Here is a 19103-nt window from a genome sequence, read left to right on the forward strand (position 1 = left end):
ATACATCATTAATTGAATGAACCTAAAAAGTAAAATTTGCTTATATTTTGAGACGGAGGGAGTATCATTTATTCAATCCGTGGGACCAGCGTGTACAAAAGCAGCAGGTCACCCATCACACAATTGGAGCAGATCTGGACCGTTGGAGTTTTATATTAATAAATCAATGGCCCAAAATTGATTTCAACTCTTAAATGCACAACTTATGCATGGTGCACAAATCTTTCCCTTGAGCATGCAAAACCCCACCTGAAAATAAAGGAATTCTTTATTCAAGATAATGAAACATGCATCTTAGCATGTTTTATATACAGCTTCATAAAAAAAACATGTTTATATACAGAAGATTACAAGTTAAGTAGCTACTGCAATACAATAACATAAATGACACATACTATTTGTAACTAACAGCACACTAAATCATTTTACCTAGTACTTAAATTTGATTAATGATTATATGATGATATATATACACACAAGTTGGGTTATGTATATCACATAGACCAACCTTGGAGATGAGGGATTGAAATGAAGAGGTTTATTTAGCAGATCAACTTGCTGAGAAGATGATGATAGTGACATTAGTCAGGTGTATAAGACCATTCTGAATAATTTTCAGATGGTATGCTTGTCTGTTTCTCAGTATTTGGTGAACTTATTGAAGGTGGATTATGTGCAAAATAAAAAAATGTACAAAATGCAAAAGAAAATGCAAAAGGTGAGAAATGATAACTCAGCAAGTGCTCTATAATACAAAAAGACACAAGACTTTGCTCCATAATACAAGCTAAATCAAAAACAAATCAGAAAACAAACATGATGTTGTCTGCAATAACACATAAGTATGCAAAGAAAACTAATTTTACAGTGGAAGCGTGTTATTTTCGATAAACAAAAAGGATAGATTAGATCAATTAGTGCATAAATAATTAAAAAGGAACAGATCAAAATCAGTTTTCAACATTTTTCTCTGATACAACGCTTCAAGAATTTTCTTTCGTGATAAGTGATATCGCATTAGATTTCTATAGGTTCCATATATGATGTGGGGTGACAAAATTTGTTTCTGTAACATATCAATAAAATTTCATGAATTTGACCAATGAAACAGTTTGCCTAAAGAAAATAACTTAAATCTATCTATCTGTTCTGCCCAAATTCTCTTCACTTATGTCCTTTGGTTTATTCTGCATTGAAGACAATGAAAAACATCAAATGAAAAACTGAGGAGGATTCTTAGCTTTACTAAATTGTTACTTTGTTGATTTTGTAACCATCTTCTGAACTGCTTCAGATGCCGCAGACACAGCCTTGTCAAAACCTAACTTTTGCAACTCATTTAAGAAACCATTAGCATCAGTTTCACTGATTTTGTACGGACTGTGTTGAGCATCAGGAAATGAACCATTCATCACATCTTCCTTATATTCCAGTAAGGCTTTATTGATGACGTCTCCGACACGAGCATACTGTTTACAAAATTTTGGAGTCACCTGCAAAAAATATGGTCACCTCAACTTTAGCACTGTACTGTATATCCTATAAAAATTGAAAGAAAAATGAGGTTAACATTTGATCTAAATACCTTTGCATGGTGAGGGTGTTGTAACATACCAAGAAGATCATGGTAAACAAGCACCTGCGTGATTAATCAAAAATAAATTAGAAATTATTTTCATACTTTGAACTGAGAAAAAGATTCCCTTTTCTATTTGTTAATGTAAAATTATATGCTCGTAAATGATCCTCTGTTTAATTATTTCCAAATAAATGAGGGATAATAAAATTAAAACTCATCCATAAGAGACACGAGACCAATCTTAATATATTCTCAAACTTGATAAAAACATCTCCATATATTGTATTAAAGTGAAAATATTATTTAAGAGAGACAATTATCAGGAAGCAAAAGCACACAACAACTTGAAGAAGAATAAATGCATTGAAATAAAGCAAAGGTCAATTATTATTAGCTAAACAAAATAATTGCAACTAATGTAGGCTACTCAGTATTTGGAATCACCGTGAGTTTCACGAAATCACGGCAACATTATGATTTTGTTGAAGCTACAAAGTGTGGTTTTTGCCAAAATCACGGTAACACATCATGATTATGACTAATTTGCTGTCAATCCAAACATACATGAATATTAGGCCAACTGACCTGTCCACTGCAATAGGGACCAGCCCCAATTCCAATTGTTGGAATTTGAAGCGCCGCTGTTGCTGCTGCAGCCACCGGTGCAGGCACACATTCAAGAACAACAGCAAAACACCCTGCTTCTTGCAAAGCCAATGCTGTATCGACAACCTACACAAACTCATTCCTTTTAGAATGACCAAAACATTGTTTAAATGCAAAAATACTTGCATCATGCATGAAAGAATAGAGATATAGACCTTGACAGCACTTGCAACATTCCTACCCTGAGGCCTAAATCCTCCTAAAACACTAATGGCTTGTGGAGTAAGACCAACATGCCCAATCACAGCTATTCCAGCTTCAACAATAGCTTTTGCTGCAACAATTCTTGAAGGTGAACCTCCTTCCAACTTTATGGCATCCATTTGTCCTTCTTTCAAAATTCGAACTGCCGTGTCCACTGCCTGGTTATGATCAAAACAGAAGCACTTAAAACCATTGTACATTCTAAGAAAGTTAAAACAATTACACAAATAAGATGTTAAATCGAAACAAAACCTATTAAAACTATTTAGTAAAGCTTAATTATTAAGAAAATGGAGGGCTAGTATTGAAAGGTCCAGAGTAATTAGATAACGGTTGTAACTTACTATTATTACTTGGTTCAGTCAGTTTAAATGAAGAAGCAACCAACTGTTAGTTGTATAAATATAGTAGCAAGTGGTTTGGCTTTGCGGTGAAAATATAAGTTGAAGATTTGACTAGGAGGTTGGCTATTGGATTACTGCAGGTTGTTGAACCTCAAATTTCAATGAATCATGCTCCTAAATCTACTCAGATTGTTAGTTAATGATCAAACACTGCATGTTTAAATATGTTTTCCTCAATTTAATCAAAATGTTCTTTTTGATTATTTTGTTTTAAGAGGCTATTTGCCAAAACCTTCTCAAAATATCTAGGAACTTCTATTAACTAAGACCAAGTTATACACAGTAAGTTCCACACCATAATCTCTTTTCCCAAATCCAAGTTCTTAACCTACAGAACATTCCAAGTTTAATAAGTAATCAGATATCACTGTGTTGCATGTAAACTCATCAAACAGCAATTATGGCTTAAGGTAAGGTTTTAAGTTATACAATAAGTTTTTATAATTGTTCATAACAATTGGTGCTTTCATTGAGAGAATAAGCTATACTTAGACTACTCTAGCATAACTAAATTCTTCATTCATTTGATTCTAAAACATGATGAGTCATGCACTAAGATATTTAACGCAATCAACTCATTTCCTATAGAAACAGCTTACATAAACTTATACATAAGTGCTTATCATAATCAAACATGCAAATAAGTTATTTATGAAAACATAGCCTAAGAAACAAACAAAGAAAAGAAAAGTAAAGCACCTGATTAGAACTACATTCATAGGTTCCAAAAGGCAAATCACCAACAAGAAGAGGAGTTTTAGCACCACGAGCAACCGCACGACAATGAACAAGCATTTCATCTAAAGTAATAGGCAAAGTAGTATCATGACCATGAACAACCATGGAAGCAGAATCACCAACAAGACAGATATCAATGGCGGCCATATCGAGGTGAACAGCAGAAGGGTAATCATAAGCAGTGACCATTGTGATTGGTTGTGAGTTTTTATGTTTTTGTTGTAGTTGTGAAAGTGTTACTCTTTTGTTTTGTGATGTTGGACCTGTGTATACTGTGTTTTCTGGGAGATTACTCATGTTACGGAGAAGAGATGATGAACGATGAAGGGTTTTTGTTGCTTTCAGCATTGATCTTAGAATTGCCATGGTTGCTTTCAGAGAGAGAGAGTCAAGTACTTCCTTTTTGGGTAGTTTCTATGTGCTTGTTGTGATGATTCGTTGATTCATGAGAATTTGGCTTTTGCTTCCTTAAAATTTTGTTTCTTTCGGATTGGTTCAGTCATGATATTAGGATGTTTGGAATTGGACAGATTCACTACGTGTGCATTGTTATGGTCACAGTGGTGGAGCCTGACAAAAAAGTTTGGGGTGGCTGCTATTAAAAAAACTTGCGAAAAAAACGGGAAAAAATACAAAGAGGTGCTGCCTAAATACTTAACACCAATTGACCAAGAAAACCCAAAACCAACAATGGCATCAAACAATGAGGCCGAAGTATATACTAGCATAGAGCAAGCATACCGCTGCCTCACTCCCGAACTAGCCAAGCATGATTGAAAAGCAACCACCAAAGACAGAAAAAGAGCTGCAAGCAGCGCTGATCTGCTACACCAGCAGCACCAAAAAACCAGTAAAAAACTGAAAACAGCAAAAAATAAACTGGCAGTAAGGCACAGACAGCTCCAAATACTAAAACATGATCTCTCCTATGGCTCTTGCTCTAGCTAGTTGTCAAACTCAAAGTTCTTTTCTAAGGTTTCATTTTATCATGAATAACTCTTCTTCTCTTCTCCAACATTAAGCTACAACCGCATAGCTATCTTCTTGCTCCAATTTATCTAACATTACATAAAAATATTCACAATTTCAAACAACCATCAAATATACTGCATATCATTTGTATCTTTAAAGCATTTATAAAAAGCAGAGCAAAGATACAGAGACACTCTTATAAATACTAAAAAAATATTCACAAACTTGAGTCATCATCCATTCCACTCCATTGGCTTTCAATAATACTATATTACACATAAAATTAATCAGTAGATTCCTCCAAGAATTTACCACAAAGACTTAACCAAGTAATTTCATTAGAAAGTGAAACCATCACTAGGCTATGATTAACAAAAAAATCTTTGTAAAGAGAGTAAAGGTTATGCAATTATGAATTTATCAATTAACAATTAGAGTTGAAAATCAACTAAAGAACTCATGGAAATCAACTAAAGAACATGTAATCATCAAATCATAATCATAATTGAAGGAAATTACATTCAATTTCACATTACCTTACAAGTTACAACAATTAGGGTTTGTGGAGAGAGATGGAGATAGCTCTCTAAACTGAAGAAGGAGGAGAGTAATCGCGGCGGCGGTGATGGATGGAGAAGGAGGAGAGTGGTCGCGGCTCACTTGCTTTGGTTGGGAGAAGAAAAGGATCGCGTTTCTCACTTGTTCTCAGATGAAAGAGAAACGGGAAGAGGAAATGAGAAACGGTGGCTAGATTGAGACTCTAGATCTATGACTCACGGTGGCTCTAGTTCTTGGGTGTGATCTTGATTCTGATGAGAAAAAGTGAATATAACTCACGGTGGTTGAAACCGTTTTCGTGTTATCACAGTAGAACTGACGACGATAACGGCAGGGGATGTGGCGGCGACGGTGATTCGTTGAGGAAGATGAGATTTGTAAAGAAATTACAAATTTTGAGAAACGGTGAATAATAGTGGATTTTGTGAAATTGCAGAGGATATCAGAACATGGGTTGTGAAACGGCTATAATAAGCACCGGTTTTGACATTTTAGAATGGATTGGGTAAGTTTTAGTAGATAATGGTCTGGATTTTTTAAACCGGTTCACTAGATTTTAAGTTATGGTTCATATGAACCGGTTTTAGACTTTTAGTGCACACCCCTAGGTTTAAGGGGGTCGGTCTTACATTGCACACCATTATAAGGAATTTTAATTTGTTATTTTTATTATAGATTATCATATTATTGGCACACTAGATGTGATCGTCCTTTTCAACCAAATTTTTATTTTAACTTGCATAGTCACTATTTTTTTTATTTTATAATAAAATTCGAGTAAACTATTACTTTTTAGATATGAAATTGAAAGTTCATGTTGATAATTTGGGACTTTAAATTTATGAAATATCAAATTGTTCTTTTATATAGTCTAAGTCAGAGTCATTAAAATGGTCCCTTTATCAATTAACTTTATTATGATGCTAATGTGTCACGACCGCAATCTGTCCAATATTCATAAAAATGATAGTTCGTCTAAATGATACCATGTCACATGAATCCCTAAACGAGAGTTTCATAGTAATAAAAAAACTTAAACTTTTATGCATAAATTACTCATCAATGCTAATTATTGTTTGGATTAATAGGCCTTTACCCCACGTAATATATGACACTTTTGGTTTTCTCCTGTAAAAAAATTTTGTCAGATTTCGTCCTTGTAATTTTTTTTTTGTTTTAGAATACCACCCCAGACCAGCTAACTGTGCATTTTCTCTGACATGGCATGTTGCGTCACCTTTTTCTGATGACGTGGCACGTTGATTGTATAATTAATTTTATTTTTAACTTTTTTTATTGTGTACATATGGCATTTGTGATTTTTTTAAATAAAAATAAAAAAATTCTTAATTTTTTTTAAAAACGAAGAATCATTTTTAAAAATTAAAAAAATTTCTATACAAATTAAAAATGATTATAGTAAATAAAAAAATCTGGTAAAATGAAAAAATTATGGAAAAGATTAATATATATATATATATATATATCAAAGTTTTCTAAAAATTAATATATTTAGAAAAAAAAATCATATTTCCAGAATGTTTTCAATAACGGAAAAATTTTAAAAATCTGGAAAAATGGAAAAAATTCATATGTTTTTTTTTTCAAAAGTAAGAATTTTTATTTTAATCTTTTCAAGAATTTTTTTAAAGTCGACAAAAGAAAGATTAAAGTCGACACACTACACTACGTGGCTCAACACGACTCTACTACGTGGCCGGACGGACCAACCTGCTCTGATACCAATTGTAACACCCCGACTTCCCAACAGTTATATTAATAAATAAAATCAGAGTTAAATCAACAACGGAGTGTTACACCGCTTTTCAAAATTTCTTAAATAGGATATAAACTATTTAATAAAACATCCTTCATAAACAGTAATAATTTGCAGCGGAAAATATCTTTCAACGTTAAATAACTTCCAATAAATCTTTGGCACATGGCCTCAACAAAATATCTTTAAAGATTAAAATCAATATCAACAGGTTCATAGTGACACATAAGGAATGAAAACATGACAACAATATCTCATCCCGTTACGTATCAGAGCCCTAAGACACTTGAGCCACCACTTCTAACATTCTTCAATACCTGCAAGTTACCCATACGAAGGGTAACCATTCCAAGCAGAAGGGGTGAGATTCACAAACAATAATAATAGGTATATAAATCATCAACTTAATTTAAATAATATAATTAACAACATTTATCCAATATTAATATTCATACTTCTTCAATTTTAATAGCACTTACTAATCCAATCAACAACAACGACACATCAGTATTTAACAACAACTACCACAGCTCATCCAACAACACTTCACTCGACAACAACTCCTTAAACAACACTCAACGATATCTACGACGACAACTCTCTCACAGCATCTACGACAACAACAACGGGGTACTATTTCTCAACGGGCTGAATGACTAAGCATTCCGGGGCATAAGCCCCCAACAATTTGAATGACAAGCATTCTAGGGCATGAGCCCTCAACAGTTGAATGACATAGCATTCCAGGGCATGAGCCCTCAACAGTTTCCTAATCATGAAGGACTCAACTTGTGTATATCAGCATACAACTCAACTACGACAACGACCGTGCACAATAACTATGACACCCTCCCCAACTTGGTCGGCATCAGCAACCTATGACTCCGTTTCTTATAACGACCACTCACAGCTTACAACCCGAACCCACACCTTGTATATTCTAATTGAATGCAGTTAAGTATAAGCCAGCATTCATCAACAATCATAATCAATTAACAGCAACACAATAGTATACAACAGTGTGATATAACAGTATCTTATGCAATTCAACGATGTCTAACATTTTCTCACAATCCAAGTAATACTTATACAAGTTTATCATATTAATAACCTCAATTCGTCATAGCCAGCTTCTCATATCATCATTTATATCCTATACATCTTTCATTGTTATCCCAAAGTTCAACCCACAACTACTCGTGCGACAAAACCACGAGAAACCTACACAAGGCAGTCTGTCAAGCACTAGCTCGCGAGGCGAGAGCCTCTACTCGCCACGGCGAGTTAGGGTATAACGCTCAAGGATCCATTCTGCCTCATTCCCGAGTTCAATCTCATTCTAAAACTTTGCCTAATCATTAAGGTACATGTTCAGGCCCTCATAAACATCCAAGGTTAAACTCACAGCTCAAAAATGCGAAATTGTGCAAGCTCTCTGCCCACACTCGCTACGGCGAGTAAACTTGCTCGCTATGGCGAGCTGCGAAATGCAACTCGCGAGGCGAACAACTCCTGCTCGCGAGGCGAGCGATGATCTTCATCACTCGCTATGGCGAGGATCATCACTCGGGAGGCGAGCGATGAATAACAGTACGGCCAGATTACAGTTTTCTCAAAAATTCACCCAAACCCATTGTTCTAACCTTAAAACTGATTCTAAACATCAATATATGAAACATCTAAGGTCTGTTCATCATTTCTACATCAATTCACCCTAATTCCATCATTTAATCATCAATTCTCATCATAACCCTAATTCCCAATTCTCCAAATTTATTCATAACTTTTGTTAAAACATAATCAGAATCATATACACTAAAATTAATGTAAGTTAGCCTCACCCTTACCTTAGATAATCGAAATCGCAGCCCTTCTTGGTTCTCTTCCCTTTTCTTGACTTTTCTCCCTTTTCTCTGTTGTACGTAAAAACTGCTTCCCACCACTTCTATTTTCTAATTCTTTAATAAATATAATCTCCCAATATTCACTTTCCTCCCCCTAAGTTTACTTAATTCTCGTATAACCCCCAAATTCCAATTAAATCCTATTTCTCACTTATTCTATTAAATAATAAAATAGTCATTTAATAAAATATACCACACCACAAAATCAACGTAAATCATTTAAAAATCATATAAAAGACTTTAAATCAACTAAAAATAATTAGATAAAAATGGGGCGTTACAGTTGACGCTCTAGAGTATGCTGCGTTTTTTTGCTGTTAGCAGTGCTATTTTTTTTTCTTCTGCTATTTGCCATATGGCAGCCTCAATTTTTTGTTTTTCTGGTGCTGGTATGCTTTTTGGGCTTGCTGTTAACGTTTTTAGACTAGGAGGTTCCTGCTGTTTAGAGCTTTTTTGGGGAGTTTTTCAGGTTGTGGGGTTGCTGGTATAGCAGTGCCTTTGTCTTCTGTTGTTGTTGCCCGCGAGTTTTTTGTTGTGCTCCTTGCACACACTTGTCGTGAATAAATTAGCCGTTTCTAAAAAAAAAAATAGATGTAAATACACTTATACAGTGATCCTAATTATACCAACACATTTGAACTAATTTCTAACTAATACTAGCCAACTTCTAACTACATTTAACAAACTCTTAACAATATCTAATAAATCTATAACACTTTGCTCCAACGGTGTGGTTCAGGAGCAATGTTGTAATATGGACAATAATATTTAAATAAGTTGAAGTTATGCACTGTAAACCGTAATTAAGTGCTTAAAATAGCAATACAAAGGAACTGCATCCCGCTTTGCAGTCGGAGACGTAGGCACAATTATCTGTACTTCGTGATCAAATATTATATTTTCTATTTGCATTGTTTTCGTATCTTTTACTTTTAAACCTGGTTGCTGTTCTATTCTAACAAGAGTAAACTCGAGTACTACTCAATAATTTTTAGGGATTGGTAATGCTGAGAACAAAAAGAGGCATTGCTGAAGTGTACTCTCAGTAGTATGTTATTTTATACATGATAATCAGCAAATCATTGCTTCCTATATAATGACTGACACAAAATGAACCTAATACAATTGGCATTTTCTAGTTAGTATTTTGATTATAATCAGATGGTTCACATGGCTGATCTATTCCTCCCAACTCTCAGGAGATCTCGCATTGAATGCATATGAAGAGGATTGTGAATTTGCGGATCCAGCGGGATCTTTTAAAGGACTTCAGCGTTTCAAAAGGAACTGCACTAATTTTGGATCACTTATGGAGAAGTCAACTATGAATCTTATGAAGTGGGAAGATTTTGAGGTGAAGATAACATTGAACACTTTTCTACTGCTTTCTCATATATAGAGTTTTGCAACATAGGTTTTAAATTGTAGTTGCCGTTAAAGTTGCGATTATCTTGTAACTCTTGATATTACATGCAACTGATGATAAAGGTTTCTGATGCGGCTGCAATTGCAGCTATGATATAGTTACAAAAGCCTAAGAAGCTTTAACTGCTTAGCCGTGTAACCTAAAGGAATAGAGTTAATCTCCTGCTAAACATATTCTAGAAACTCGTGTTTTTTATATAAAAAAAATATCAATCTTTTTTATTGAGCGTTGGTTGTTTCTTTGAAAAGCTTATAGTGTATTTTCATACATTTGCTCCATGACAGGATAAAGGAATTGGTCACTGGCGGTTCAGCTGTATCTTGTCTTTTCCTTGGAAACCTATTCTTTCTGGTAAATCTCAAGCATATCCATGTATATCTAACAGATTAAGCCATTGATGAACAAAATTAAATTTGTGCACTATATATATTTTTGTGTATTGTATTTATCTGCATTTCACTGGAACCTCTCTTGGATTTATTTTTCGTTTTTATACTGTTATTTGCATGTTCAAATTAACATGAATCGGGTTTTTAATAGAATATGTGGCAATCACAAAATGCTTATTTAGTAGCAACTAAAAGCAGCTTAAATTATATTTATTGTACACAGTTTGACCATGTTAATATATGTTACTTTGATACACAATCACAAAAAGTATGCAGGTGAGAAAAATGTTCATTGCAATTTGCATTGACTCATGCACAGTTGACTAGTGTTATCATTTTGAAAATCATCTAAATTCCTGAAAACTTTCAGGCATGTGGAGCATTGGTATGTGCCAAAAAAGGCTTTGTTCAAGCAAATTCTAAGGCCTAGCAAGGGATTTAGCTTAAAAGATTATGTGACTAGGTGGTTGAAGTTGTCAAGGTGAATAGGTAAATTATAAAGATTGTGACAATGTCAATATTTCATTATACACATGTAAGTCTGTGATATTGGTATCTACTAATTATAGAAGTCTATGGTAGGAGCTTAAATTTGAAATAATTGTCTTACTTTGAACTGAGAAAAAGATTCCCTTTTCAATTTGTTAATGTAAAATTATATGCTCGTAAATGATCCTCTGTTTAATTATTTCCAAATAAATGAGGGATAATAAAATTAAAATTCATCCATAAGAGACACGAGACCAATCTTAATATATTCTCGAACTTGATAAAAACATCTCCATAATATTTTATTAAAGTGAAAACATTATTTAAGAGAGACAATTATCAGGAAACAAAAGCACACAACAACTTGAAGAAGAATAAATGCATTGAAATAAAGCAAAGGTCAATTATTATTAGCTAAACAAAATAATTGCAACTAATGTAGGCTACTCAGTATTTGGAATCACCGTGAGTTTCACGAAATCACGACAACATTATAATTTTGTTGAAGCTACAAAGTGTGGTTTTTGCCAAAATCACGGTAACACATCATGATTATGACTAATTTGCTGTCAATCCAAACATACATGAATATTAGGCCAACTGACCTGTCCACTACAATAGGGACCAGCCCCAATTCCAATTGTAGGAATTTGAAGCGCCGTTGTTGCTGCTGCAGGCACACATTCAAGAACAACAGCAAAACACCCTGCTTCTTGCAAAGCCAATGTTGTCTCGACAACCTACACAAACTCATTCCTTTTAGAATGACCAAAACATTGTTTAAATGCAAAAATACTTGCATCATGCATGAAAGAATAGAGATATAGACTTTGACAGCACTTGCAACATTCCTACCCTGAGGCCTAAATCCTCCTAAAACACTAATGGCTTGTGGAGTAAGACCAACATGCCCAATCACAGCTATTCCAGCTTCAACAATAGCTTTTGCTGCAACAATTCTTGAAGGTGAACCTCCTTCCAACTTTATGGCATCCATTTGTCCTTCTTTCAAATTTCGAACTGTCGTGTCCACTGCCTGGTTATGATCAAAACAGCAGCACTTAAAACCATTGCATATTCTAAGAAGTTAAAACAATTACACAAATAAGATGTTAAATCGAAATAAAACCTATTAAAACTATTTAGTAAAGCTTAATTATTAAGAACATGGAGGGCTAGTATTGAAAGGTCTGGAGTAATTAGATAACGGTTGTAACTTACTATTATTACTTGGTTCAGTCAGTTTAAATGAAGAAGCAAGCAACTGTTAGTTGTATAAATATAGTGGCAAGTGGTTTGGCTTTGCGGTGAAAATATAAGTTGAAGATTTGACTAGGAGATTGGCTATTTGATTACTGCAGGTTGTTGAACCTCAAATTTCGATGAATCATGCTCCTAAATATCTAGGTACTTCTATTAACTAAGACCAAGTTATAAACAGTAAGTTCCACACCATAATCTCTTTTCCCAAATCCAAGTTCTTAACCTACAGAACATTCCAAGTTTAATAAGTAATCAGATATCACTGTGTTGCATGTAAACTCATCAAACAACAATTATGGCTTAAGGTAAGGTTTTAAGTTATACAATACGTTTTTATAATTGTTCATAACAATTGGTGCTTTCATTGAGAGAATAAGCTATACTTAGACTACTCTAGCATAACTAAATTCTTCATTCATTTGATTCTAAAACATGATGAGTCATGCACTAAGATATTTAACGCAATCACCTCATTTCCTATAGAAACAGCTTACATAAACTTATACATAAGTGCTTATCATAATCAAACATGCAAATAAGTTATTTATGAAATCATAGCCTAATAAACAAACAAAGAAAAGAAAAGCAAAGTACCTGATTAGAACTACATTCATAGGTTCCAAAAGGCAAATCACCAACAAGAAGAGGAGTTTTAGCACCACGAGCAACCGCACGACAATGAACAAGCATTTCATCTAAAGTAATAGGCAAAGTAGTATCATGACCATGAACATGGAATCTTTTTCTCAGTTCAAAGTAAGAAAATAATTTCTAATTTATTTTTGATTAATCACGCAGGTGCTTGTTTACCATGATCTTCTTGGTATGTTACAACACCCTCACCATGCAAAGGTATTCAGATCAAATGTTAACCTCATTTTTCTTTCAATTTTTATAGGATATACAGTACAGTGCTGAAGTTGAGGTGACCATATTTTTTGCAGGTGACTCCAAAATTTTGTAAACAGTATGCTCGTGTCGGAGACGTCATCAATAAAGCCTTACTGGAATATAAGGAAGATGTGATGAATGGTTCATTTCCTGATGCTCAACACAGTCCATACAAAATCAGTGAAACTGATGCTAATGGTTTCTTAAATGAGTTGCAAAAGTTAGGTTTTGACAAGGCTGCGTCTGCGGCATCTGAAGCAGTTCAGAAGATGGTTACAAAATCAACAAAGTAACAATTTAGTAAAGCTAAGAATCCTCCTCAGTTTTTCATTTGATGTTTTTCATTGTCTTCAATGCCAGAATAAACCAAAGGACATAAGTGAAGATAATTTGGGCAGAACAGATAGATAGATTTAAGTTATTTTCTTTAGGCAAACTGCTTCATTGGTCAAATTCATGAAATTTTATTGATATGTTACATAAACAAATTTTGTCACCCCACATCATATATGGAACCTATAGAAATCTAATGCGATATCACTTATCACGAAAGAAAATTCTTGAAGCATTGTATCAGAGAAAAATGTTGAAAACTGATTTTGATCTGTTCCTTTTTATTTATTTATGCACTAATTGATCTAATCTATCCTTTTTGTTTATAAAAAATAACATGCTTCCACTTTAAAATTAGTTTTCTTTGCATACTTATGTGTTATTGCAGACAACATCATGTTTGTTTTCTGATTTGTTTTTGATTTAGCTTGTATTATGGAGCAAAGTCTTGTGTCTTTTTGTATTATAGAGCACTTGCTGAGTTATCATTTCTTACCTTTTGCATTTTGTCCATTTTCTTATTTTGCACATAATCCACCTTCAATAAGTTCACCAAATACTGAGAAACAGACAAGCATATCATCTGAAAATTATTCAGAATGGTCTTATACACCTGACTAATGTCACTATCATCATCTTCTCAGCAAGTTGATCTACTAAATAAACTTCTTCATTTCAATCCCTCATCTCCAAGGTTGGTCTATGTGATATACATAACCCAACTTGTGTATCTATATATCATCATATAATCATTAATCAAATTTAAGTACTAGGTAAAATGATTTAGTTTGCTGTTAGTTACAAATAGTATGTGTCATTTATGTTATTGTATTGCAGTAGCTACTTAACTTGTAATCTTCTGTATATAAACATGTTTTTTTATGAAGCTGTATATAAAACATGTTAAGATGCATGTTTCATTATCTTGAATAAAGAATTCGTTTATTTTCAAGCATCTTAATTTGTGAAAATATACCACTAACAGAGACTAATTTTATAAAATATACCACTCATAATTTTTATTTTCCATGCAAAATTAATCAGCAATATAATTTGATTAACGGTTTTGTCTATAATACTACAAAATCGCAATATTTGTCGGACAATTTGGCAAATTGACCCATTCCACTAGAGATTGTCAGATGCCTTTTTAAAGAAGAAACCAGACAAGCAAATGGAGATGATCAATATAATTGGGAGTTGTGTTATATATTGTGGTGAAAATTGTGGATTGTTGTCGCATTATCGAGTCTTTGTACATGTCCATGCATCATAGTCGTGTTGATATGTTATATGATGTTTTTGTTGGATCATTGGGCTCCGGCCTAGCAGAGATCATTGGGCTCATGCATATATGTGTCGGTCTAGGAACACTCATGCATGAGTCTTATTGGTGAATTGTGATTGGTGATTGTGCATGAATAAATGTGATTTGATACTTGTTCATGACATATGTGATTGGTGATTAATTGATGTGAGTATTGGGATCATGGTATATGTTTATATATATATATATATATATATATATATATATATATATATATATATATATGTGTGTGTGTGTGTGTGTGTGAATCTTATTATTGATCAAATGCATGAAGTTCGGTTGAATTATTCATGTTAATGTTATGTGAATTATGCTGATGTAATACTTACCCCCAGTGGTTTTAACCGCCTACCTGTCTGTATGGATGGGTAGACGTTGTGCAGGGTTAGTTGCTCGGTGAGTTTTGTGCTTGGTGGATATCGGGAGCTTTCTCCGATATCGGTGTATAGAGTCTAGGTGGTTATGATCTAGGCGTTATCATAGTCTAGATGGTTTATTTGGATTATTGTTCATGATTGGAGTTTTGCCCGTATGTTGGGAATTTTGAGATTCATTTATGTTGATGTTATAATTGGTTCATGACATGTATATTTTGAGTACTCAGGTTTATATTCCGCTGTGACTGTTGAAGTTTATATACATGTTTTTTGTTTTGAATTTTTGTATGATGACGTAGCCTCTATTTCTTGAATAAATGTATTATTCGCATGTTTAATTGCTTTAATAGAAATAGGAGTGTTACAGTCTGCACCACAAAGAAAACGTTTTTCAAACGTTTTGGACGGTGGTCAAGTTGGAAAACGTGTTTCTACACGTTTTTTGACCGGAATTGATGGCTTCCCCACGTTTTTTTTAATCCCCCTCCGCTATAAATATGGTTCATTTCCTCAAACATTTGCACACCTTCTTCTTTCTCCTCTACAACGATGTGTTTCCATCGTTGGCCTTTCATAGAAAGAGACCTCTTTGGAAATCCATCGGGGGTCATATGATCGGTCAATATGGAAGGGGTCAGTCTGGGTGTAAGGTTGGTTTGCCTAGGTGTCATGTTGACCATCACGGTCTCTTGTTCCCTAGAGGCCCTTGTGCCCCCTGTCTCCCCACCAACACTAAAACTACTGATATGTCCTATCAGGCAGCATTGGTTTCTTCTTCCCCGCCATCTTCTTTCCTCCCCCCTCTTTCCTCTCCACCGGTGGCTGGAGCCACCGATATTGCTTATGTAATAAGTTAAGTGTAGAAATAGATTTAGCATCTTATGTAATAAGCTTAAAAAGCTTGAAAATTATTGTAATGTATTGTTCATATATTAATAAAATGAGTTGTTTTTATGTTTGTGTCTTTTTATTTCTGTTTTTTATTTTATTTGCATTTTATTTTACGAATTTTGAAGATTAAAATTGCAAAAGTTCTGGTAAACCATTATCCCGGATTTTCAAATCCGGAAACATCTGTAAAATTCTAACAATGCAATCCAGAAAACGAAATCCGGACCAGGGGTAAAATTGGAAAAAAAAATAGGGCGCGCGAGGAAAGGCATAGGGTGGGAAAAGTAATAGTCATATTCTTATGACAATTGGATGTCAAATGCAATCTGTAACTACCTGTAAGTTCACTCAGCCCGTTTCTTTTATAGCCAAATGTTTGGCCCAATGACTAATGGACATCCACAATAATATTTTTATAACACTCCCCTTTGGATGTCCATCAAGGATATGCCTCAATAAAACATTACTAAAAATAACCTAATGGAAAAAAATTCTAGTGAAGGAAAAAGAGTGCAATATTCTTTTGAGTGTAATTGCCTCGTTAAAAACCCTTTACCAGGAAAACTCAATGAGATAAAACCATGATGAAGGGAAAAAAAGTGCAGAAAACATTTATTTCTTCCCCTCATGAAGACGAATATCTCTCAGGCGATGAAGACCAATCCTTCGTACAAGTTTCTCAAAAACTTTACTTAGGAGTGACTTTGTAAAAATGTCTGCAAGATTATCACACGAACGAATTTGTTGAATGCTTATATCACCACTCTTCTAAAGATCATGGGTAAAAAAGATTTTTCGAAAAATATGTTTTGTTCGGTCTCCTTTAATGTATCCCTCTTTCAACTGAGAAATGCATGCTATATTATCTTCATAAATGATTGTTGCATCCATTCTTCTGGAGAATAAACCAATATTCTTTTGTATGAGTTGAATCAAGGACCTTAACCAAACACATTCTCTATCTGCCTCATGTAGTGCTAAAAGTTCTGCATGATTTGATGATGTTGCTTTTATGGTTTGTTTCACAGATCTCCATGAAATGGTTGTTTCTCCACTTGTAAACAAGTAATTTGTTTGTTATCTACCATGATGTGGATTTGAAAAATAACCTGCATCTGCATAACCAATTAGTTCTAGTTTGGGTACTTTGAGATAAAACAAACCCATATCCATTGTACCTCGAAGGTAACGAATTGTACATGCTTGACTCCGTTCCAATGTCTTCGTGTAGGTGAAGAACTATATATCTTAATAATAGATTGACAGAAAATGATATATCAGGACGTGTATAATTTTCGAGGTACATAAATGCTCCTATTGCATTGAGATAAGGTACTTCAGGACCAAGTAGTTCTTGACCTTCTTCTCGAGGCCTGAAAGAATCTTTCTTCACATCTAATGATCTAACAATCATTGGAGTAGGCAACAGATGAGATTTGTCCATGTAGTAACGTTTTAACACTTTTGCTATGTAAGTTTCTTGATGCACAAAAATTCCATTATTTAAATGTTCAATTTGTAATCCGAGAAATTTTTGTCTTTCCCAAGTCTTTCATCCCGAACTCTTTCTTTAAGCAATCTATGACTTTTGGAAGCTCTTCAAGAGTTCCAATAATGTTTATGTCATCAACATAGACAACAATTATAGCAAATTCATTTCTGCGTCTTTTCATAAAAATACAAGGACAAATTGAGTCATTTTTATATCCCTCCTTCAACAAATATTCACTGAGGTGATTATACCACATGCGTCCTGATTGTTTTAACCCATAGAGAGACATATTCAATTTTATGGAGTAGTCTTCCCTAGATCCCGAACTATTTGCATCAAGAAAGTTAAATCCTTCAGGGAGCTTCATGTAAATGTCACTATCAAGTGAGCCATACAAGTACATTGTAACAACATCCATCATGTGCAAATTTAGCCGTTCATTAGCTATAAGACTAATTAAGTATCTAAAATTATTTGCATAAACTACAGGTGAATAGGTCTCATTAAAGTTAATCCTAGGTCTATGTGAAAATCCTTGAGCAACGAGCATTGCTTTGTATATTGCAATGTCACCGCTCTCATTGCGTTTTCGCACAAACACCCATTTATATCCAACTGGCTTCACTCCTTTAGGTGTTCGAACGACAAGTCCAAAAACTTTTATATTGTTAAGAGAGTTTGATTCTGCTTCAATTGCATCTTTCCATTTTGCCCAATTCTCGCTTTGTCTACAATCTTTTATAGACCTCTAATCACGATCCTCGTTATCATTTGTCACATTTAGCGCTATGTTATATGCAAAAATATCATCAAAGTTGACTTCATGTTGGTTCCATTGTATTCCAGTGACATAATTTATTGAGATTTCTTCATTTTTTGTGAAATTTCAAGTATCTGGTCAGTTTCTTCTGGAACAGAAATATCAATAATGCCCAAAGGCTTTTTTTTTATTTTTAATATCCTCATTTGGACCATCTTTCATTTTAGCTCCTTTTCTTGTTCGAGGATTTTTATCTTTGGAGTGTGGTTGAGACTCATTTGAAATATTAAATTGTCCAACAGGGACATCCATCTTTATTGGAGCATTATCATCTGGTATATATGATTTAGTCACACTTTTGGATCAGTGAATGAATTTGGTAATTGGTTTTCTAAACTTTGCAAATGAATTATATTTTGAACTTCAAGTTCACATTGTTTAGTTCGAGGATCAAGATGAGACAATGAAAATTCAAGTTCACATTGTTTAGTTCACATTGGTGATCTCCTTTTTCAGCTGCATTTTCTCTCCCTTTAATATTGGAAAATTTGACTCATCAAAACGATAATCTGCAAATCGAGCAGTAAACAAGTCTCTTGTTGTTGGTTCAAGATACTTTATTATAGATGGAGATTCATATCCAACTTACATTCCCAACCTTCT

At 34.0% G+C, this 19103-nt stretch overlaps 3 protein-coding genes across 5 annotated transcripts; 1 reads left to right on the forward strand and 2 right to left on the reverse strand.

Moving 5' to 3' along the window:
• Positions 1 to 3: 3 nt before the first annotated feature.
• Positions 4 to 5603, reverse strand: LOC120580006 (3-methyl-2-oxobutanoate hydroxymethyltransferase 1, mitochondrial). 3 transcript variants are annotated; one of them, XM_039832856.1, is made up of 8 exons: positions 5100 to 5603; positions 4116 to 4649; positions 3553 to 4063; positions 2401 to 2607; positions 2165 to 2311; positions 1586 to 1639; positions 1258 to 1493; positions 4 to 249 (listed from the first exon to the last, which is right to left on the reverse strand). In XM_039832856.1, exons 3-8 carry the CDS (start codon positions 3955 to 3957, stop codon positions 204 to 206), a joined length of 1095 nt encoding a protein of 364 aa, XP_039688790.1. In that variant the 5' UTR covers positions 3958 to 4063; positions 4116 to 4649; positions 5100 to 5603; the 3' UTR covers positions 4 to 203. The 3 variants fall into 3 exon arrangements, with proteins under 3 accessions (XP_039688790.1, XP_039688791.1, XP_039688789.1); XM_039832857.1 differs by having other exon boundaries at positions 3553 to 4413; XM_039832855.1 differs by having other exon boundaries at positions 3553 to 4649.
• A 6032-nt stretch (positions 5604 to 11635) lies between these two features.
• LOC120579898 (3-methyl-2-oxobutanoate hydroxymethyltransferase 1, mitochondrial) lies at positions 11636 to 13182 on the reverse strand. Its single transcript, XM_039832644.1, has 4 exons — positions 13172 to 13182; positions 12964 to 13108; positions 11936 to 12142; positions 11636 to 11846 (listed from the first exon to the last, which is right to left on the reverse strand). The coding sequence occupies exons 1-4, from the start codon at positions 13180 to 13182 to the stop codon at positions 11676 to 11678; spliced, it is 534 nt and encodes a 177-aa protein (XP_039688578.1). The 3' UTR covers positions 11636 to 11675.
• Positions 13104 to 13877, forward strand: LOC25491947 (3-methyl-2-oxobutanoate hydroxymethyltransferase 2, mitochondrial). The gene is made up of 2 exons (XM_024781993.2): positions 13104 to 13221; positions 13314 to 13877. The coding sequence occupies exons 1-2, from the start codon at positions 13195 to 13197 to the stop codon at positions 13551 to 13553; spliced, it is 267 nt and encodes an 88-aa protein (XP_024637761.1). The 5' UTR covers positions 13104 to 13194; the 3' UTR covers positions 13554 to 13877.
• The last annotated feature ends 5226 nt before the right edge of the window (positions 13878 to 19103 follow it).

This window comes from Medicago truncatula, chromosome 4 (assembly GCF_003473485.1).
Source record: "Medicago truncatula cultivar Jemalong A17 chromosome 4, MtrunA17r5.0-ANR, whole genome shotgun sequence".
In the NCBI taxonomy this organism is placed as follows: domain Eukaryota; kingdom Viridiplantae; phylum Streptophyta; class Magnoliopsida; order Fabales; family Fabaceae; genus Medicago; species Medicago truncatula.

Coding starts and splice junctions, on each gene's coding strand:
- LOC120580006 (XM_039832857.1), bottom strand. CDS start 3,957: ATGGCAATTCTAAGATCAATGCTGAAAGCAACAAAAACCCTTCATCGT. Junction 2,608..3,552: donor ATGAATGTAGTTCTAATCAG/GTGCTTTACTTT, acceptor GATCATAACCAG/GCAGTGGACACGGCAGTTCG. Junction 1,640..2,164: donor GTCCCTATTGCAGTGGACAG/GTCAGTTGGCCT, acceptor TTAATCACGCAG/GTGCTTGTTTACCATGATCT.
- LOC120579898 (XM_039832644.1), bottom strand. Junction 12,143..12,963: donor ATGAATGTAGTTCTAATCAG/GTACTTTGCTTT, acceptor GATCATAACCAG/GCAGTGGACACGACAGTTCG. Junction 11,847..11,935: donor ATGTTGCAAGTGCTGTCAAA/GTCTATATCTCT, acceptor GAGTTTGTGTAG/GTTGTCGAGACAACATTGGC.
- LOC25491947 (XM_024781993.2), top strand. CDS start 13,195: ATGTTACAACACCCTCACCATGCAAAG. Junction 13,222..13,313: donor AACACCCTCACCATGCAAAG/GTATTCAGATCA, acceptor TATTTTTTGCAG/GTGACTCCAAAATTTTGTAA.